Raw genomic sequence first — 23,348 nt, 5'->3', positions numbered from 1 at the left:
TCTCAATTTGCAAGATTGGCGAATTTATGGGTATATTAGCTGTTAACTATTCGGCCCGAGGGCCGCCATAAAATTGTTATGGCATTTTCGTTACAGTTCACCTCGAAGCTGAATTTTGCCGAGTCGTAAAATCGCGGTTATTGGAATCCACGGTTTTTCCTAATCTGCACGGCTATTTATTTTTATGACCTCCCTGTCCAGCGAATTTCAACGTAAAATTCCATCCATCTTCAAGCCAAATCTTCACAGATTTATATTACAATTTATTAAATTTGCCGTGAAGTTTGGAGACATACAGTGTCTAATTTTAAGCTCGAGGTGGAAGAAAATTTGTCTGGTACGCGAATGATTTACGGATAATGTAATTTCACACGCTGAATTAAATTTTTGCTCTTTTTTTGAAATATATAAAAGTAAAATTCTAGTTTGAAAAAATTCTGAAAGCATTTCTGAAGATTCGTGAAATTTTCGCACGCAGGTGTAAAAAGATTAGCGATTGTGAGGCAAGCTTGTTTGCTATTTACCTATGACCTAACATGTATTTTTATATAACTTCCGTATTATATAGAAATAGGATTTGTGGAATGAAAAATAAAAAATTAACGACCTATCCAGCAATTTTCATAAAAATTCTGCGAAAAATATTATCTTTGTCGCATAATAATTGCCCAAGCTCATCGATGTCTGATAATTTTTCAAATTAGCAAATGCAAATTTTGAAACATGCAGGGTCTGATTTTAGGATATTCATTCCTCTACAATTTTTAATATCAATGTTAAATCTTAAATATTTCCATGGAGAATTATATACGCCAATCTGGTAGCCAGATTTGCATATACAAATTTGCAACGAGTAAGAAAAATCTGCCGAATATATCTGAGGAGGAATCCCAGAACCAGACGAAATTGTGAAAAAGGACTCACCGCTGAGATAGAAGTGGCTGGTGCTGTTGTACAGGTTCGTCACGATGGGCTTGATGTTATCGAATGTCATGGTCTTCAGCAGATTGTCCCTGAGGTCCAGCAGATACAATCCGGGTGCGCCAGCGAGGAAATCCGGTTCCAGGGTGACCAGCTTGTTCTCACTGAGACTCAGCTCCTTCAGATTCCTCATTCCGTCCAAAGCTTTTTCCGAGATGTACACGATCTCGTTCTGATCCAGCTCCAGTTGCCTCAACGACGGCATCTCGATGAATGTCCGGTCACCTATCATCGCGATCAAGTTGTTGCGCAGGTCCAGCCTGATCAAACTCCTCAGGCCGTGGAAGCTGTCGGCGGTGATGACTTTGATCTGATTGTTGAACAGCTCGAGCTTCTCCAACGAGGTCAGGTGCTTGAACGCCTTGTCGTGCAGCGTGCTGATGTTGTTGTCGTTCAGGTAGAGCGTCTTCAGCGATGGCAGGTTGACGAACGTGTCCCTGGAAATTGAACGAGCAGAGTTGAACAGAGACGACGAGGTGAGTCGTGAGAGCGACGAGCAAGGGATTGGGAAGAAATTGTGCGAGCAGGATGCTTCATGGCCCTGTTAATGGCGCCTGGCACGTCGGACGACGTACTTGCCCAGTTAACCGAGCCAATGTTCGAGCTTCCAGCTTCGAAGAAGCGTTTTGTTCCACGAAGGATGACGTTGTTCGGTCTGATGACTGTGGTTTGGTGCTCGCGGTTTGGGTTCGGTTTCGGTGATTCTGAGAGCACTGTTGTGCGAGAGATTTGGCACCTTTGGTGCAAGGAGTATGGAACGTGGAAAGTAAAACCTTGAGTAAGACACGAGATAGAGAAAATATTGGGTGAAAACTTAGGAGAAATTTAGTGAGAAATTAAGATATAGGTGACACGGGAAATTAAAAAATTAATTAAAATTAAAGGGTGCCATACGTATTTATATCTAAATAGATAGAATTTTCGAATATTTGAATCAAAATTACAGTGTCTTTTGAAAAATATTAGATACAGGTTGTGTAATTCTGTCTCATATGAAAAGTAAAACGTTGAATAATACACGAGATGGTAAGAATATAGGGTGAGTATTTAGGATTATTAAGATATAGGTGACAGGGAGAATTTAAAAATTAATTAAGGTTAAAGGGTGTCATACGTATTTATATCTACACGGATAGAGTTTGAGGAACTGCATCGAATATTTGAATCAAAATTATATAGCCCCTTTTGAAAAATATTAAATCAACGTTGTGTAATTTTGTATTATATGGAAAGTAAAGCGTTGAGTAATACACGAGATGGTAAAAATATAGGGTGAGTATTTAGGATTATTAGGATACAGGTGACAGGGAGAAGTTAAAAATTAATTAAAATTAAAGGGTGTCACGCGTATTTATATATACACGGATAAAGTTTGAAGAATTGCATCGAATATTTAAATTAAAATTTTATAGTCCCTTTTGAAAAATATTAGATACAGGTTGTGTAATTTTGTCTTACGTGGAAAGTAAAACGTTGAGTAATGCACAAGATGGTAAAAATATAGGGTGAGTATTTAGGATTATTAGGATACAGGTGACAGGGAGAATTTAAAAAATATCTGAAATTAACCCTTTGTGCTCGACGATTTGATGACGAGTTGAAAAATTTTCTACTATAAAGCCGATGATATTTTTTCAGCAGCAAATAAAAAATCGTATAATAATTAACACGTAGAATTATTTAATTTCGAAACCTCGCACACTGTTATATTATTTTAAATTTGATATATTAATTGATATCGAGCTTCGAAATTTTATCAAATGGCGACTGAAGGGCGCTTCTCGAATGCAAAGGGTTAAAGGATGTCATATGTATTTGTGTCTACACTGCATCGAATATTTGCATCAAAATTATACAGATCCTTTTGAAAAATATTAAGTTCAGGTTATATGCGAAATTTTGTCTTACGACATATCTTCTACCTCAAATAATTTTGAAAATATAGCTTCCTCAGGTTGCGTGGGGCACCCTATATATGCATCACTGCATCTATATATATTATAATTTCAAAAGGGTATATCGAGAAACCCTGGCGGAAAATAATGGAATAATTAGAAGATGGAAGAATTTTCATGTTTGCCTGTGAGCAATAGTGAGATTACACGTGTTGGAAATTTAGTATGACGAGGGATTATACAGCGGAGAAGATGAATCTTTGTAATTGCACGAAGTATTAGGACCTAGACCACGCCATGTGGCGGCTCCAGTCTAACTCGGGGTACACTCAATTATGGGGTTAATCTATCACAGCGAGCGGCTAGCAATTTTAGTAGAACTTAAGCGTTTACAAGTACATTATATGTAAATAATATGTACAAATTGCTCCGTACAGTAAACTGTCGCGAAGTTGCATACGTAGATTAACGATCGATGCGAATTTCGGCCGCAGAAGCACGCGAATAATTACCAATTCGCGAAGTATTCAAGGACCAAGCCTTTTTGCGGTATAATTTTTAACGAGTCGATCTGCCAAAGAAAAATGGCATAATTTTGCGCCACTGCGAATCCTCGTTCAGCTCCATCAACTTCGCGTCCTTCAAGGAGCAATAAAATCACAAATGCTTCCACGATGGTACGTAAAACGAATCTCGGTTATTAACCACCCCATAAACTATTACCATAAAACCGGATAGAAGTCAAGCGCTTCTCGATCCTTCATTAGTCCATTAAAATTCCAACGAAAACCCTGCATACGTTTTCCAGCATCCTACACCAACTCTCCAATACGCGGGATGACTACAGCAACCTAGAAGCCCATCGCTCGTTCCGAGATAAGAAATCAATCAGCCTAAGTACCCCAAAACACCCTCGGAACACTCCCAACGATTAATCCAACCCTCCAATCAATTACGACTACGAGTTCCCCTGCAGTCTCTCCTTTCAACCCTTCGAAATATCGCTGAGAAGCAGCGCAGAGACAGGATTCCCCCCGTCGTCGCGAGCTTTTGTAGTCTATTCGCGGCGTTCAACCCTAAGCGGCCGCATTTAGGCGAAAAGTCGAGCGATCGAGATTCCTCCGGGTCGCATTGTCCGCGTTTCTATCGCGTGACTGGATTCATATCGAGCGTCAGCGATCGCTGGGGTTATTTATGGTGTCGCAGGGACCGGCGCGACGAGCAGATTGCGAGTACTCGCGCGATCACGCCCGCGAGACCCTCCGGCCTTCGCCGATAAGGAGCCGGCAGCCGCGACTTTCCACGCCGATAATGCGTTGCGTATACACCCTAAGCCGCGTTGCATGCCAGATACCGAATCATAATGCACGTAACGGTTGCTTCTCGCTTCCTGCATTCCATGCATTCCGTCTAATGAGGCTCTCGTAGGGGGTGAAAACGTGATTTCAGATTTCAGATTTCTCTTGGACTGGTGGCTCTCCGTGAGCTTAATGATAAGTTACAATTTCGGACAGTGGTCTTCTTCTTTCAGTGTTTTTGGGTGTCGTGAATTAATTTTAAATTTTCACCGATTAAATTAAAATATTTTAATTTGAAATTATGAAATACGTTAAATATTTACATTAAATAAATAATTTTCAAAGAATCTCATACAGGATGGTTAATTAACACTAGATTGTCGGAGGTTGGGTATATATATCTATTTTGCCTGAAATGAGTCAATGTGACTCAAACATCAAAATTGAAGTTCTTTAAGAAAATAAAATTTTATTTTAAAGAAACTTTATTCGAAATAATTTTTGTATATATATATTCTGTTTTTAAAATACATTTTCCACGGATTTTTGCCAGGCAATAGAACCCTCGATTCGACAGGGTTGCATGACGGTACTTGGGATTCGGCTAACAAGGGGCCTGACTCAACGTAAGTCCGCACGCGTTGTACCCTTGGTCCTCGGTGAACCAAGGGACCATAAACTAGTAAATTGACAAGTTTGAACGTGAAAACTTTCGCATCAGATTGTTTACAAAAAATTTGTATGCGCAAGAAATAAATAACATGTGTATAAAACGACTAACTTTAAAAATATTTAATGAGTCAATTTGACTCACATCTGTCAAAATAGGTATAGCACATATGGATTTTTGGAACTAAGTAGTGAGGAGAGGAAGGAATTAGTATTTGTATACATTTTATAATTCTATGAAAAAGCAACATATGTTTTAAACAAAATTATTAAAATTTTTCTGTATATTATATATAGCAATAAAATCGTAAATGAGTCAAATTGACACATTTTCGATATATAAATTCTGATTCATAGAATTCTGGACCTAGGGTCACCCTACGTGTCTGGAAACAGCAAGGGTGGAAATTTTTTGATATTTACGAGTATCGAAAATAATTCTAAGTAAAATTATAATTTTCTTTGAGCTTCCAACGAATTATTTCACCCAAAATGAATATTTCTGACACACCTGTTTAAATAGGAAAAGAAAATTGCTTTGTTCGTGCGTCAGTCATATTTACGTTTGATTAATCTCCCCGGCAAACTTAACTTATGCTGTTTGATTTAATTGTTTGTCAACGATGATAAGTTTGCGTTGGTCACGTTAATGTGGTCGGTACACACGAACGGAACCGTGTTAACCGTGTTTTATCGATTAACTCTTAATTGCCAGTTGCACTTCATAAACTCCGTCCGCTTTGTCGCGAAAATGTAATTGAGCAATTCGCGCAGAACATATTGCACGGGTTAGTCTATGGCATTAGTCGAGGGTGTTTCACTAAGAATACTTTGTACTTTAATCGAAAGCCTCGAATGAAAATTCTCAATTGACTGAAGCTGAAGAAATCAACAGAGAAAAGGGGAAACGGAGCGTGTAAGTGAAACAAGTCGACGATTAATCAGACGGTGTGTCTTATTTGGAATAAAATCACTCGCGTTATGGTTTATTCGTTAATTAACCTCATGATCTTGCGAGTCTATTTAATAATACTGATTTAATTTTATTCTAAATTACGTGCAATATAATTTCTTCATTTTGGAATTATCTTTCAAAAAATAGTATAAGGGGGTTGTTAATATTGTACCCTAAAGAACCCTATTAGAAATTATCGAGATGATAGTGCTGCTTTAAGTATCGCAAAATTTATGAAGCGTTCGTAATTCCTCATCGCTGCCATAATTCTTCAACCTCTTATTCCTCAACCCTCCTTACTCCCTCGAAGGAAAAGTATGATGATTATTTAATCAACCAAATTACCACGAGTTTACTTTAATACATCTATTGCCGTTATTTATCGTATTTATCGCTTATTATTTACTATTTATTACTTGCTATTTATATTATATACTATTCATATTATTTATTATTTATTATTATCATTTATTAAAATCTAAAATAACGAAGAAAGGAAAAAAATAGTGGTATTAGTCAATCTAGGTTGTCTATAAATTCGAGAAATTTAATTAAACTACGAGTTTCAATAGATCCGTTGAAATTTAATACGTTAACACGTAGTTATTAATTTGAACCTATCAATTGCAACAGATGAACGAGCAAATGGAAAGGGATAGCCGGGCAAAATATCCTATGATTCTATTAATTCAGTTCATCCCTAAATTTGGCTAAACACGATGCTCCCTATACATTCGACGAGTATTTAATCAACCGAACTACCCCTAATTTATTTTCTATCCATCCAGCAAAATTAATTACCGCTCTCGATCATTAACTCTAATCTATCGGTTATCGAATAGAAAAGCCGGACAATTAGAGAGGGGGGGGGGGGGGCAACGGGATTCGTGTAGTACATGCCGAAATTCTCTCGATTAACCCAGTTTACCCTTAAATTTGGCCCTTCGCGAGACACTCGAACACTCGGCTGCTAATCGCGTAATCGAGTATTAACGGGCCCAAGCTATCGCGTAATGCGGATTTCAAGACCCGTGAACGCGCGAGAAGCCGATTCGATTTGCCGAAGGAGCACGCTGATTCACCTAAACGCGAATTCCCCGGCGCATCGCGAAATTCCACGGCAATTTATGCGGCGGTCGTAAAACGCCTCCCCCTACGAACACGTTTTCACTTTGCTCCGAGCTCAGACTCCGTAATAGGGCGTAATTGGACGAATCAGTCGGAATTATGAAGGGCGACGGGGAAAGGAGGCCGAGTGTCGTTCGAACACCATCGAACAACGTTTATGGGAAACGGGATAAATTCCAGCCGGCGATTATTGCTCAATGGAAGAATGAAATTCTCCGCGGGGTTCCTTTGGGAAGAAAGCTGTCGCTATCGAAATCATGTTTCGAGATCACGAGGTATTCACAGTTGAAGATTTTCCTATGCAAAACCACCATATTGACAAAAAGAACCTATATAAGACATAATTTTATCTATAATGAAATAAAAATAGAATTCTGTAAAATAAAAATAAATCCTGTTCAAATTTTTAATATTGGAAAACCAATTCTCGTCCATAAAAATTATTATTTATTATTATTAATTAAGAAAGAGGGCTATGGTAAGGAATGTACTATAAGATTGCTATAATCTTATTGCAATAACCTTATAAACATAAATTTTGCTCATAATAAAATAAAAATAAAATACTGTAAAATAAAGATAAATTCTGTTGAAATTCTTAATATTGGAATAACAATTCTTGTCCATAAAAATTATTATTGTTCTTATTATTTAAAAATGAGGACTATAATGAGGAATATACTATAAGATTGCTATAATCTTATTGCAATAATCTTATAAACATAAATTTTGCTCATAGTAAAATAAAAATAAATTCTATTCAAATTTTTAATATTGGAAAACCAATTCTCGTCCATAAAAATTATTATTTATTATTATTATCATTATTTAAAAAAAAGGACTATGATAAGGAATATACTGTAAGATTGCTATAATCCTATAAACATAAATTTTACCTATAGTAAAATAAAAATAAATTTTGTTCAAATTTTTAAGATTGAAAAATCAATTCTTGTCCACAAAAACTATTATTGTTATTATTATTATTATTTAAAAAAGAGGACTATAGTAAGGAATATACTATAAGATTGCTATAATCTTTTAAATATAAATTTTACCTATAGAAAAAATAAAAATAAATCCTGTCCAAACTTTTAATATTGTAAAACCAATTTTGGTGCATAAAAATTATTATTATTATTATTTAAAAAAGAGGACTATGATAGGGAATGTCCTATAAGATTGCTATAATCGAGAAATGAATTTATTCTCAAAAATAACTTTCTACCGAAGATCTCTTCGATCGGTGTTTTATTTTTCTTCAATTTCTCGAAGAGTTATCACTCTCTCTCTCTCTCTCTCTCTCTCTCTTTTCCTCTCTCTATCTTTCTATCTATCTCTGTGATTGGAACGAGATGGAAGTGGAAACGTATTGGTAATAGTTTGACGATGATTAGAGTGGAATTCAGAGATCCTTGGGTGTTGGGTCTGGTTGAACATTGCTCCGGGTAAAGCGAATATCGCGAGTAACGAATCATGAGACGCAGACTCGGGTACTAGCGTAAATGAACGTGTCAAGTAGGATGGATCAGAGAGTGGAGAGAAAATGAGAGACTTTGGGTGAAAAGAGACGACCGGCAGAGGGTATGTAAAAATCTAAATTAATTGGAGCAACTTCTTTTACTTTTACACTGGATCCAGCGTGGTGTTCGAGAAAGAAAGTAATTTACCAGAATGGAAATTAAGAAGAAAATTCTGCACAGCAATTATTTGCAAAATTACCGATTTTTGGCGATTATTGTAAATAATTACTTCGCAATTCCTTTCATCGTCTATGTAAACAGCATTATTGATATTTATCATCGTTCATTCGAACCGGATTAATTAACTATCACGTAAACTGTGTATTACGAAAATGTTCAACTCCCTACGTTTGCAGTGCAGCTAATCCCAAGTTACTAAAATTCATTACATTATTTGTCACGAGTACTTATCCGAACACAAAGTTCCCAATTTAATTAATTTCGAGTTATTAAAATTATTCCCCAGTAACCACATCTGAGCGATAAATTTCCATGCAAATTCTAAAACGTACCACGTGTGCCAGATAAAGCGATATCAAATTGCGGAATTTATAAGAATTCACCAATCTGTATTTTTCCAAACACGAAGAACACGAGGCTTACGATACCTAATGAATCCCACGAATTCAGGTCCAAAAAATCTCCAATCTTTTTATCTTCGAAATCATTTCCGCGTGCAATAAAAAATGTAAAAAGACCTGTTTTTTATTATTATAAATCGCGTGTGTAATTCTTATTCTACAAGTTCGATCGTTGGATTGCCGAAGATTTCCAAAACGTCTCTGAATAAATTAGCATGGCCCCTTTAGGCCATCCAATTAGGATGACAAGCGAAATCGTGAACTTCGGTGGAAGACGACCCTTTTATAGTCAACAGCCGATTGTTATTTTATCCTAACATTCTCGAAGGTGTTGGATCGTTCTATCCCGAAGTTACGATCCACTCATCTTGGTCAAATACCGGGTGGATACGAAAATCTCGTAATAATATGTATCTTGTTAGTACTTAGTCCGTGTATAGTACTTAACGCTCTGCCCGTATGACAGTCACGGGACAAATTATTAATGGGTTAAATACGACATCCACGACTAACGTACACATACCCCTAACTTCTCCAAAGGCAAATAAGAGAAAGAAACTAAAAATCCTTCTCACCTGTTAATCTCGGTGATCCGGTTCTCGTTCAGATAGATCACCGACAGATTCTTCATATTCTCAAACGCGTGCATCCTGAGTATGGATATAGAGTTCTTGCTGAGATTGATCTCCGTAATGGTAGACAGATTGGAGAACACGAATTCCGGCAGCTCGTTGATACTCGTGTACTGGAAGCCGATCTTCTGCAGGTTCTTCAGCTGCCTCAGCAGCTCCACGGGCACGTATTCCAATCCGTTTGGCGTTCGGACCACGAACTGCAGCTTCTGCAGGTGGTTCTGCGAGCTGAAATAGTTCCACGTGGGATCGTTGGCGCTAAAAGGACTAAGCACCACGCAGGTAGCATCGGTGGCATTGCTGATGGCGTCGCTGTTGCACGTGCAGTAGATAGGAGCCTGCGTGTTCTCGATCATGCAGATGTTCACCTCCCTCGCCTTCTTCGGCACTTTCTTCTTTCCCCGTGACCTCGTCGAGGCTGACAGGCTCGAAGGGAAGATCGAGGTGAGGAGAAGAAGCTGGAGAAAGATCCAGGAGAGTCGCTTCATCTCGATCACTGGGTCCGGATCTGCGGGCAGAGAAGCATAGTCTCGTTGCAAATTGTTTTCGCCTCTGATCGATGGATTATGGATGAATTATCAAAGGAGACTTGGCAGAGGGTAGCGGACGATGTGCCGTTGACGTATTAACGATAATAGAATTGTTAAACGCCGATGAAATATGCAGAAACATGGCTGCTTCGCGTGCACCCTGGATGCGGTACATCACGCTTTCGGATTAATTATTGCGGGTATCGATCACTGGAATTCGTAAATGAAACGGTGTTAAATTCATCTGCTTCGTGATAAGAAATGGCTCAGAGTTTGACAGCGCGAGATACCGCGTGATCTACGGCGCGGTTATTTATCGGTTTGATTATAATCGTCGCGGGGGAGATTGGATAACTTCGAAAGCTCGGCAACTCCCACTTGCGGGAGTTCAGGTGCTCTTGAGATGGGACATCAGGAATCGGACGAGGTGATTAATCAGGGAAAATGGGACCTTTTTCGTGGGAATACAAAGGATTGAAATTATAATGAAACTTAACACAACGAATTTAACATTCCAAGTTCTCCGTAAATATTAATCCTTAAGGAACTATGATCGCATATATGCGTTCTGCGTGAACCATCAATTTGGCAGAGGAACATATACACTTACTGACAAAAGTTAAAAAACAATGTAATGGTTTGGGAATTTTGGTATATACTTTATCTTCTACGACACATAGGTTGAAACTAAAAATGGCATAGTAAGACAGCATTCCATACATCAATAAACAATAAGTTCTTTTTTGAATATACTTGTGCAAGGACCACAATTAAATTGAATCGAAGATTGAAATGGAATTGTGGCCCTTGCACAAAGATGTTCGAAAAGGAACTCACTGTTTATTGATATATGAAATATTATATTATATTATATTATACTATTTTTAGTTTCAACCTATGTGTCTTAGAAGATAGAAAATATACCCAAAGTACCAATAGATTACGTTGTTTCTTAACTTTTGTCAGTAACTCTATGTGTCTCAAATAAACGTATCGCTATGACCACGTATGTCTAGAATTTGACATCTTATAGCGCTGTCAACGAAAATAGCAATGAAGCAGAAATGTACACTGGCAATTTGAAATGCCTATCGTTGACAGCAACTTGACTTCATAGTATGGTTAACTACGAACCGCCCCATCTACAAAGGGTTAAAAAGAATATTTCTATAACACCATTTGAGTTCCATTCCCTTTCCACTTTCAAAATCAAATACAATATAATATATCTCATTATATATATAACATTATACTGAAATCTAACCCAATGAAGCTACTTACATATATGACAAAAATGGCACGAGGAAAAATATTTAAAAAATTCCAGCAAACGATCAACCTCGTACTTAGGAACTCGTTCTTCGGAACCCCTGACCGTTAGCCTAGATGAGCAGGTGAGCGCGATCATGGTCCATCGGCGCAGAAGAATGCAGTCGGTAGCCGGTTGCAGGGTAGCTGAGGGGTGGTGGGTGGACGGAAGGAAGAAAAAAGGAGGTGGAAGAAGGCTCGGGGGTGTAAAGGCCGTGAAAAAGGTACAAGAAGAGGGACGAGGCGTAGGAAGGCGTTCACGGCCGCGTGGACAGGTGCGAGAGACGCGAAGCTCTCACCTGTCGGCGGCACTCTTTTTTCCCCGCAAAACGAAGACGAGCCGAAAAGGGACAGCTCGCGGGAACTCTTTGAAAAATTATCATCCCGAGCGGAACGCTCGCATAATGCCGCGTCTCGTCTGCCTTTGTTTTTCAAGCTGCCGGCGCCCGCCGTCGCCCGGCGTCGCGACGCCCCGGCGTGCGTGTGCCGTCGCGGTCATCGAGGCTCCACGAGCGTGGAACACTCATTCCCTTCGGTTTTTCTCCGGTTCCCACTTTCCAAGATCTGTGCCCGGTTTTCTTTTGTACCAACTGCGAGCTTCTTTCCGACGCGGAAGCGCGGTTAGCGAGTACTCGTAATTGCACTTCGTTTTCTGCTTCTTGTTCTTGGCCCGGCTTGCGAGCATGGCTAAGGAGAATCGTTTTAAACGACGTCGCAAGCTGTTTACCATTGGCTCAGAGTTAGGTTAGGTTTACGAATTTGAACATAATAGAATTGATAAAATTATTGGTCGAATAATAGGTTTAATTAATTTGATAATTGGAGAATTTTTGTCTTCATAGCGAGTTGTCATTATGGGATATTTTTGAGTATGGGAATTATAGAAATTTGTTTAAATGGATGTTTGCCGTAGTTTTATTTTAGGAAACTTGTAAACTCAGCGTGCGTTCATTTTCTTTGAATTCTAATGGGTTCTCCCGTTTAATAAATCAATAAATAAATAAATGTAGATTGAAAATGGTAGGTTCATTGTCATACGTTGCTGATAACGAGTTATCGTATTTTGGATTTTGGATTTTGCGAGCTTGTGATTTTGTTTGTGACGAGACAATTTTAAAGGAAAATGTGTGTACTGTGGTTGATGCATGCATTAGACAGGATTCAACTGATTATTTATCTTCTTGGGATTGACTAGTCCCGTTGGACCGAGTATAGATCGGGAATGGGAAATGCAACTGAGTTCTAAATATGCGACGATCATGAATATTTATGTGTATTGGCATTCGGGTGTATAAATATCTATCATAGATACGGAATTCTATATTTTCTGGAAACAAATCGATAAACAAACAAGTTTTCATTGATTCTTCCTTATTATATTCTGCGATGGGTATGAATAAATAATTGTAAAAATTGTAAAGGGATTCATTTCAATATTTAGACATAATAATACTGGAATACCTGAGCCTCTCTCTCTATATATTTAAATATTCAAATACCCCCAATTTTCGAAATTAAAACATTTCCATATTTTTCTAACATCATCAAGCTTTGATACCATCAATGGTTAAACCGATTTCAAAAATTTTCATCGATCCTACCCTCGATCTTCTTATACCCCAAACTGTACCCAACGACAAATACCAGGGTATGAACAAATAAATTTAATTACAAGGGGATTTGCTTCAATATTTAGACATAATAATACTGAAATACCAAAATCTCTGTATATATATCTAAATATTCAAATATCCATATTTCTTGAAATTAAAACATTTCCATATTTTTCGAACATCATCAAGCTTTGACACCATCAGTGGTTAAACCGATCCCAAAAATTTTCATCGATGCTACCCACGATCTTCTTATACCCCAAACTGTACCCAACGACAAATACCAGGGTATGAACAAATAAATTTAATTACAAGGGGATTCGCTTCAATATTTAGACATAATAATACTGAAATACCTGAACCTCTGTATATATGTATCTAAATATTCAAATATCCATAATTCTTGAAATGAAAACATTTCCATATTTTTCGAACATCATCAAGCTTTGATACCATCAATGGTTAAACCGATTTCAAAAATTTTCATCGATCCTACCCACGATCTTCTCATATCTCAAACTGCACCCAACGACAAATACCAGGTTAAATATTCAAATATCCATAATTCTTGAAATGAAAACATTTCCATATTTTTCGAACATCATCAACCTTTGATACCATCAATGGTTAAACCGATCCCAAAAATTTTCATCGATCCTACCCACGATCTCCTCATATCTCAAACTGCACCCAACGACAAATACCAGTGAAACGAGAAATAAATCAAGAAATGCATAAAAAGACGAATGGACAAACGAACAAAGCCACTGGTCCTTTTTCAGATCTACTGCAAAATTTGTTAGCTCGTAAGGTGCATCGAATATATTGTCCCGGCTGCGCACGGTCGACTTATTGCACCGCGTTTTTATACTCCCCGGCTTTTTCCCTATTTTCCCCTTTACATATATTTTTTTTTGTCCTCTTTTTATTTCCGCCGCGACGCGGAAAGGGACGACTCGCGCGCTCGCAACCCCGCGCCATCTATTTTATAATTGAAAATTCACGTTGAATACCTGTGGCTCGCGTTTCCGCGGACATGGGAAATAAAAACACTCGACCGCCGTCATACGTTACGCAAGACGGTCCATTAAACAGAATCGTCAGCGGGCTTTTCTCCACCCCTGAATCCGCTCGCGCGAGGAAGCCGACGCTGTTGCACGCTTCCGTCCCCGCGATTACCATTTTACCCGGCGTATAAATAATAACGCGTTTAAAAACGCTTCTCGTGCTGGCTGAACGATCTTCGCGTTTCGTTTCAACCCGTGTCATATTTTTACGCCGCACCGCCGGCTGGCTGGACACGTGGCGTTCAAGGGGTGCTGTTGGGTGCCCGACGCTCACACGGTTTATGTCACGTTACGTTATTCTCTCGCATCTGGAAATTCGAGAGCGGAAACACTGTGTACGAGCGCGTATACTAGCTGCCAGACATCGGTGAATCTTTTCTTGTTTTGGTTAGGGCACTTGAAAGTATAGGGAGTTAGGGGTAGCAGCGGAGTCGCGATGGTATACGTCGCGAGTACGAGGCATGACAAGTATCATCTAATAGTTAGGATAATTCTTAAGCTGGTTGAAATAATTGATTGGGGAGTCAGGATTCGAAGATTCGAGGATGGAACAGGTCAATCCCTGGGTTTTTAAGAATATCCTGACACTTGGAAGCATCGTGGCTGACTGCATACAAGATCGAATGACACATTGATACTCTGTATTCTTTACTACTTATTACTGTCAATAAATTGGATGGGAAAATTGGGAAAGGTTCGACGAACCTCACAACTTTTGCATTTTACTTTTTGACACGTCGAATGCCAGACAATGTTTGATAAAGCAATTTTCTGTCATCTCTCACCGTTTCCGAGTTAGCTCTTGGGAGATGGATCTTTGAGGGGTGATTTCTCCTCTAAGCTTGTGTTATCATACCTAAAGCAAAATACCTATATAATATTCTTGACTGTTCTTTAAGTCTGCCAAATTTCATCCAAATCGGAGGCAACACCTCCTTGTCAATTAGTCATATGCTACAATAACGATAAACGATAAATAATATCACTTTAGTATAATAAAAATAATTGTACAGAGCTCAACTTAGAATCCAGACCAGTTTCAATCGATGAAAGAACAATTGGTTACTGAAAATAAAAGGAATTAATTATTCGGTTCAAATGAGACGCAATTTCAGTCAATCAAAGATCAATCTTTTAGTTCTCTATCCAAACTTCTGAGCCAATCTTCAGACTTAATTAGGATTAATCAGGATCCTGTTATTCAGAAAAGATTATGCGATCTGTCTCCATTAGGATGTTGAAGGAAAGGAACAGTCAAGTTCCTCGGAACAATTGATTATCGACACTCGCAATCAGTGTGACCGCGTATCGCAATGCTGTCATGACACCTGGTAGCTCCTTTATAGGTGCACACACACGGAATGGTCTATTCAGAAGTGAATTTGGAGAACACGCGTTTTGTGACACAGGTCCGCGTAAAGAGGGATAAAGCAGCTCGTTGGGAATGGAGTGGTAGCGAAACGCGAACAAGCTTTAATTTTTGATCGTGCAATCAACCACGGTTATCGGTTTCACGCACACCGGCGTTCCTAGCAGCCTGCAATTAACGCACGACACGCGGACAATACAGGGAACGTCGATTTTGAATGAGCGTTCGGGTTTCGTGGATCAATGACACTCCCGCGGTGAAATGGAAATTTGGAAAAGAGCGAATTTGCGAAAATAATGCGGTGCAATGTTCGACGGAGCGAAGTAAATCTTGTTTCCGAATTAAGTTTCGAGCATGTTCGAGGCTTCTTTTAATCTGCTTCCAATCAGCCGTTCAGCGATTTGCTATGAACTTTTAGCACTTCTGATTTTGAACGAAGTATATCGAAGTATATATCAGTTTTAAGACAACTATCAGATGAATGAGAGAACACTGATTATGAGATTTAAATTTTTGGCAGCCCAGTGTCCAGTTTCGTCTCAAATGCTTCAAAGCCTTTGATAAACCTCGTCACCTGATCCAGGTGCACCTGTAGCCTGTATGAAGATCCAACGAAGACACCAGCGTTCATTTTCCAAATTTTGTTTCCATAAATCATCTGTTTCCTATATTAGAATATTCGAGACTGACACATGATGATATCTTTCATAAACATTTCAAATAAGATCTCGATTTAAAGATTCCAATTAATTTTCAAAAATTTCAAAAGAATTTTTACACGTTATTTATCATTACACCGAGCCAATTAACCAAAGTATCACAAACTTCATCGAAATCGCATAATCACGATCCCAAATTGCGTCCATAAACTAACCTGTCTCTAAATCATCGTAAGCTCTGTCGCTTCTCAACACACGATGATCCCAGGGTGTAGAATTTCTAAGTCCATGATACTACCACTGACCCTATAAATCAGCCCAGGAAACATGCCAAACCATCATCCGATAGACCTCTCGCATTACGTATATATCAATAGCCTAATAACATCTCAGGATATATCGTCCATGCCTAAATTACTTCGACCTATCTATCTGCATCTTCATCGAATGTGTCCAAAGACCAATAAATAAAATCCTCAGTGTTAACACGTTAAGTGCCCAGTCCGTTTTGCTTGCGTTTCGTTCAGGCCCGGACTTGGCTGTCAAGTGGGCCGATGGTGGTGGACAAAGTGTTCATAAAACTCGGAGATACTGTACCAATTTTTATGACAGGAATTCCCAAAACGTTAGGACCAAAGATGGCGAAGAGTTCAGCATCAAAAGTTAGCACCTTTTGGTCCTAGTCTGGGCCGGTTTCTGAGGACCGGTGGGGCCCGAACGGTAAGTCTAGTATCGGTCCCTGGGAACCGGCATAGCACTTAACATGTAAATGAAGCCTCGTTAGGTCTGAAGACAGCGTCGGACCAGTGGTCGTCAACAATGGTCGTCGAGCACTTTCGATACGAGATCACGGAATCCTTCTGACCGATTAACCCCCGGAAAGACCCTCCTAGCACAGTTTCAAGGAACACGGCTCAAGGATGGAAACAGGTTGCTTCGCCAGCACTTAGGCAAGAAGAGAGACCGACGATTTATCGCCGGCATTTCGCGGGATAGAGGAAAGAGAGCTGGAGGCAGGGTAGGGGACAAGCCGTAGCAGACGAGGGCGGAGCCGGGGTCCTCGAGATCCCAACGAGGAAATTCGTCCCATCCCATTGCCAACCTTTAACCGGGATACCGATGGAAATCGCGACTCGGCAGACAGCACGATGCATGGGGGACAGTCTCGAGATTCTGGTTACGTTATTTTCGAAACTGCTGCTTCGTGGACTTGATTCAGCGAGCTCAGTTTTTGGAACTATTTCAATCTTTTTCCAATTTTTAATTTTTGCTGTTTTATTAGATAAATAAAATAATTAATAAAATTCTGTGGCGCAACGGAAAAGAATTATTTGCAAGTCGATATATGTGATACATATTTATTTAATAGTCCAAGTACGAAGAAATTAGTATACACGATCAATATTTTGCCAATTTCCAATTTTTCCTGTTTTATTAGATAAATAAAATAATTAATAAAATCCTATGATGCAGCGGAAAAGAATTATTTGCAAGTCGATAAATGTCATAGATATTTATTTAATAGTCCAAGCACGAAGAGATTAGTATACATGATGAATATTTCTCCAATTTTCAATTTTTGCTGTTTTATTAGATAAATAAAATAATTAATAAAATCCTATGACGCAGCGGAAAAGAATTATTTGCAAGTCAATATACCCGATATATTTTTATTTAATAATCCAAGTAACAGGAGATTACTATACACCATACTTGGAACAGTAAATTATAAATTTTCCCATTTAAAAAATTGTCACGATGAAATTCAAAATTCTGCAACGAAATCGGGAAAATATTATTTGCAATTAATCTGTCATAGCTAGTCTGTCATTCCTCATTTGGCCACTGCCACGGATCAATCACTCAGATATCGAGAACACCTAAGAATTATCTGACAGATGAAAAAGATATCGACTCGAAGACTTTATCGTGTCTCTCTTTGACAATCTCAGGGGGAGGGAACCAGTAACGAGTAATAATTCCCTGCCTGGCTGCGGAAAAAATTCCAATAATCGATGATTCAGCAGAAAGCAGATTAAAGACAAACCGCGAAGCACATTAAAAATTCAACCCTCGGAACATCCCTTGCAGATGAAAGCAAAACAAAGCGAGGATCGATCGCTGGAACGGGAAAAACGGTGCGAAGGCGAGAATCGCGATAAAAATACCCCGACGCGGGCAGAAGTCGATTTCTACGAAACTAATGCACCGTCGATTCGTGTGAGAAAGTTGGTGGTAAACAATGAAAAGCCTTTCGCCCCGTCACATCCATCGCGCGCGAGAAGAAGGCACGAGTTCCGCTTTAAAACTGGTCACCGATCGATCACCACACCCCCGGAACACCCTCTTTCGAGCATTATACACTCCATAAATGATAACGAAGTTAACAAGCGAGCGGTAAAATGAAAATCAAGCCCACGGTTTATAAAACGACGCGGGCTAACGATCCCTGGCGCGGTAAATAAATAAATCCCCCCTGGAAAAAGAACCAACTGCGTTCGGGAGACGAAACAAGGGTGCGAGAGCGAGAGAGGCCGATGAAGGGGGTGGAAAAAAGACACAACGCCGATGAAATTCCTCCATAACGCACGGCGTATCGTTAATGCAATTTATTAATTCCTCCACCCGCCGACGGGGTTTCGCGATTCCAGTGGAAACCGCGGGAATCCCGGCCGACGCAATATTCGCCGCCTGGAAAATTCCGCGACTATTCGCAGCGGCCAAAAATTCCGCGCTCAAAGACCGACCATTCGTCAGCCACCGTCCAAATCGGTTTATCGTGGCTAGAGTCCTTGACAAGGCTAATCGAAGCTGCGTTGAATCTCGATTCGAAGAGGGTGACGGATGCGGCTACCGGAAGTCGGAGGCTACCGGGTGTCAGCGAAGCATCGGTATGACAGCAAAAATAACTGGGAAATGCTCCCATTTCACACTACTAACACTTTACACTCGAGAGGTGAGTCTCAGTCACTATTTAATCAGATTCTAAAGATCGATGTTAATTAATATATCAAATTTAAAATTACCTAACGATGTGTGCAATGTCGAAGAAAAATAATTCTACGTCTTAATTTGCATATGATTTCTCATCTACCAGTTTAAAAATATCGTCGACTCTATGACAGAATGTCTTCGAATTACTATTTTTCTGTAACGAAAAAGTCGTCGAGTGCAAAGGGTTAATAACCCTTTGACTGCCACGCCGAAATCACGTGCCTTTATTATTCGGTATTATTATTATTCAAAGCATATAATGGTAAAATAATAATAAATTGGTGATATAAGGCGACATTCTTACCCAATGGAGCGTTTATCTTATTGGCAGTCACGGGTGATCACCGTGGCACCACATTTGACTGTCAATTTTCATTCAATTTTTACAATTGTAATTAGTTCAAGCGCTCCGGTCACCAATGACACCGTGACGTCATAGGAGAAACCGTGGCCTGTCATATATGACCAACGTGGCAGTCAAAGTGTCAATTCTTAACGTTATAATACCAGGTCAGACTTTTACAAAGGACTATAATATCAATTTGAGAATGCTATAAGGTTAGATGTTAGTCTTGATTTTAGTTCCAATTACAGTTCATCGTATTAAAAATTATTAAGACTAGGTGATACAGTTGCTGGAATCAAATATAGTCCTGCCTAGTACCTTTTAACACTTTGACTGTCATGCACAGGGCCACGATAAAATTTCCATTATTCTTAGGATGTAACGATGAATTATCAAACAATATGGGAAAAAGATGGTGCAAATTATTAATGTATTCTATTTGAAGTTCTCTAAATTGGTTTAAATAAATAATAATTAATACAAAATAAAAATTGCACTATAATATAATATAATGTGATATCAAAATTATAATAAATGTAAATTTTGAAAATTAGTACTGCTGTATGTTGGTGACCACCATGGCCCCACTGATGACAAAAATGCCGGTCTCTGATAACCACCATGACAGTCAACGTGTTAAGAACTCGTGAGATTAAGGAACTTCTAGAACTCAAAATACAGTCGATTTTAATTTTCCCGAAGGAAATTATACATTTTCCATAACAGTTCTCTAAATTGGTTAAAATAAATAATAATTAATATAAAATAAAAATTGTAATACCATATAATATAATACAGAAATTATAATAAATATAAATTTTGAAAATTAGTTCAGCTGGATGCAGATGACCACCATGGCCCCCCTGAGGAGACAAATGTCGGTTCCTGACAACCACCATGACAGTCAACGTGTCAAGAATTGAGATTAAGGAACTTCTAGAATTCGAAATATAGTCGATTTTAATTTTCCCAAAGGAAACTACACATTTCCCATGACAGAGAGGAAGTTTGGAAGCTCTAACAATCGCTTTGACAGTCGTGAAGATCCTAGATTTAAATTAAAAAGGAAAGCAAATTATTGGGACCCCTGTGCTATGTTATATCGCGATAAACGAATGGCACATTCGACCTTCACTAACTAACAGAAATGTTAAAACGAGGACTGGAGTCAGATGGAATTTTTGAATAAACAAAATAGCGAGTTTAAGAGTTTCTTTGAAACATTTTCGAAAATTGAAAATTCCCCATGAATGCGAAACTATGTAACGACGGTACTCGAAAAATGGGATGAAGTTGCGGAAAGAGATGGAGGCTACGTTTCATCGCGGCAGAAGGCACAAAGTGAAAACTATGAATCACAACTGTACGCTTGGAAACGGCCCGAACTTTCCCGACGACCTAATAGATCAAGTTGATGTTGAAGCGTGGTTAATTAGAAGCTTGGCCGATGAATGGTACTTCGAAAGAGTTATAGCGGGCCTTGTAGGCGAATCAGTCATGGTTTCGCGAAATTCGAACGTCGTTAAAAAAAATTCTTCTCGTTACACCGCGATCGGATGGCGGTTTCTGAAATTCACAACTACGAGGGCGAGTTCCATCCGCCTGTGCATCGGGACAAAGTTTCGAGTGGCATATTTTTATTACCGGAAACCCGGTCGCTGTCATTGGAGAGCACGTATCGGGGCAAAAGGAACGGGGATGCGGCGGAGACAAAGAAGCTCGCGAAAGCTTTGCTTAAAACGGGCAACGAGCGAACAAGGAAATCCCCTTACTCTTGAATAAGAGATGAAAAATCAAACGCAGGAGCGCGAAACGAATAGGGTAAAGCAATAAAATCGAAGCCACTACGGATACCACGGCCTAAGAATAAACCTGGAAGTCTCGCAGAAAGGGGAAGAGAAAAAAGGAAATATATATAATGGACAATAAAAGTATACCAGTGATCCAGAATCCTATAAAAAGAATCGCGAGCAGCGATCTGAAGGGAAAACGAGCACAGGGAGACAGACACCAGGTGAAAAACGAGGACTCTTCTGAGCCAAAGTAACAAACATCGAAATATAAAAACCGAAGCTTCAAAGGACAGATCAACCACCCTGTTAAAACGATGAAAAGGAAAGAAAGGAAAGAGGCAGAGATAGGAGAGGAAAAAGGAAGGGAAAGAATACACAGAGAGAAAGAGAGAGACTGCACTCAAACAGCTCGTACGCTAAACGAAAGAACTAAAAGAGGAACAGAGAGGGTGGTCTCGTAGCCGGGGCATGTGCCGTCGAAACTTTTAAATGAAATTCCTCGAGAATAACCGGAACGCGTTCATCCCTTTATACCCACCGTGCAGGGGTGTGTCGTCGGGACTGCGTGTCGATTTGCACACACGCTCGTCGAGGCAGCAACAGAGGGATTCCTGTTTAGGAAGCGCCAGAGTTCGCGTTTCGCTACCCCGTCATGGCTCAGACGTCGTCTACGGAATGTTAAGGCGTCGCTGCAGACTGCAACGACGTTAGATAGCAAGCAAAACGTCCTTCCGTATTCTTTAACATTTTTTTCCACCGGCCTGCCATTCCAGTCGCTACGATATCCCCTTATCTAGGCCCGTTTCCGTTCCGAGGAGTTCCTACCCTTGGTCTGCTGCCTTGCAGGCTGCTCGCGCTGCATTTCGAGTATTTTCTCGGGTCGAGGATCGTATAATTTTATGAACGGAGCTATGGACCCGGGAGTTTATTAATATTCGATCTTAGCTTCGAGACTGGTCCATGAGCCCTCACCCAAGAGAAGCAGGATTTTTAAGTGCTTTTGTCCGAAAGAATCTGGGGGACTCGTCGAACTCGAAATGATGATCGAGTACGATACAGTCTGCATGATTTTTATACCAGATTCTTTACTACTTTGTAGCTGGTGTCACCTCCATCATGACGTTCGACAGCAGCGCCAAAGTACTGTTGTCATGAGAGGGGTGATTATAAGGGTTAACACGTTGACTGCCATGGTGGTCAGGTGCTTTACTCTTCAATGGGGCCCTGGGTTTCACCAGTGTTCGGCGATATTAACTTTATAAATTTATATTTGTTCTATTCTAACCAATTTGAAGAACGTAAATAAATAGAGAACTTTCGATAGAAAATATTAATAGTTTCCACCATTTTCTTTTTTTCTTTGCCATACTGCTTGATAATTTATCATTATATTCTAATAATAATGAAAATTTTATCGTGGTTTCCTGAACGCACCATATAAATATGCATGACAGTCAAGCATGTGTCAAAGTGTTAAATACCTACAATTGGGAACCGTGGATGGTCCTAAGCATTAGTCACTTTAATACTATCCTTTCCAAGTCAATTCCTTGCTATAAATTGGTTAAATACGTGATTCTGAAATAAACGGAATGAGAAGAAGACGTGAGTTATCGTCAGAGAAGTTAGAAACGTTCCAACCTATGACAGTTATACTCTAAGTAATATCCACGAGTGTCACCACTTGGACACTTGAGAAATAAATTCGATACTTGTCTCTATCGATCACTGTACCTCTCTACTATACTGCTATACTCCCTCAATCCGCAGAGATTATAACGCAGCGAAAAGGAATCAGCAACGTTGACAGAGAACAGCAAAGATTCCACGGCAATTGCCAAACACGTCGAGCATCCTCACCGACACTTAGGATCCTGGGAAAGGAAGGAACCGGAGTCGAAGTAACCTCATTCGTCTGGAATTTATCCTCAAAGACCCGATACCTTGGAGATCGGAGCAGGATGCTGGAAGGATGCTCAGGTTCGCGGTAGCTAGTCGCAGGACGGC

General features: G+C 39.4%; 1 protein-coding gene across 1 annotated transcript in view; it reads right to left on the bottom strand.

Annotated features, from left to right (window-relative positions):
• Positions 1 to 747: 747 nt before the first annotated feature.
• The window catches only part of LOC108554651 (connectin-like), a 334,979-nt gene continuing 312,378 nt past the window's right edge, over positions 748 to 23,348 (bottom strand). The window contains exons 4-6 of the mRNA XM_017909998.1: positions 9,606 to 10,170; positions 925 to 1,418; positions 748 to 755 (exon numbers count right to left, since the gene is read on the bottom strand). Coding sequence (XP_017765487.1) covers positions 748 to 755; positions 925 to 1,418; positions 9,606 to 10,150 — 1,047 coding nt within the window. The 5' untranslated portion in view covers positions 10,151 to 10,170. The remainder of the gene's footprint in view (positions 756 to 924; positions 1,419 to 9,605; positions 10,171 to 23,348) is intronic.

This window comes from Eufriesea mexicana, unplaced genomic scaffold (assembly GCF_001483705.2).
Source record: "Eufriesea mexicana isolate 0111107269 unplaced genomic scaffold, ASM148370v2 scaffold54, whole genome shotgun sequence".
Lineage (NCBI taxonomy): Eukaryota > Metazoa > Arthropoda > Insecta > Hymenoptera > Apidae > Eufriesea > Eufriesea mexicana.
The sequence above is the reverse complement of the archived record's forward strand: the minus strand, read 5'-3'. Positions and strand labels throughout refer to the sequence as shown.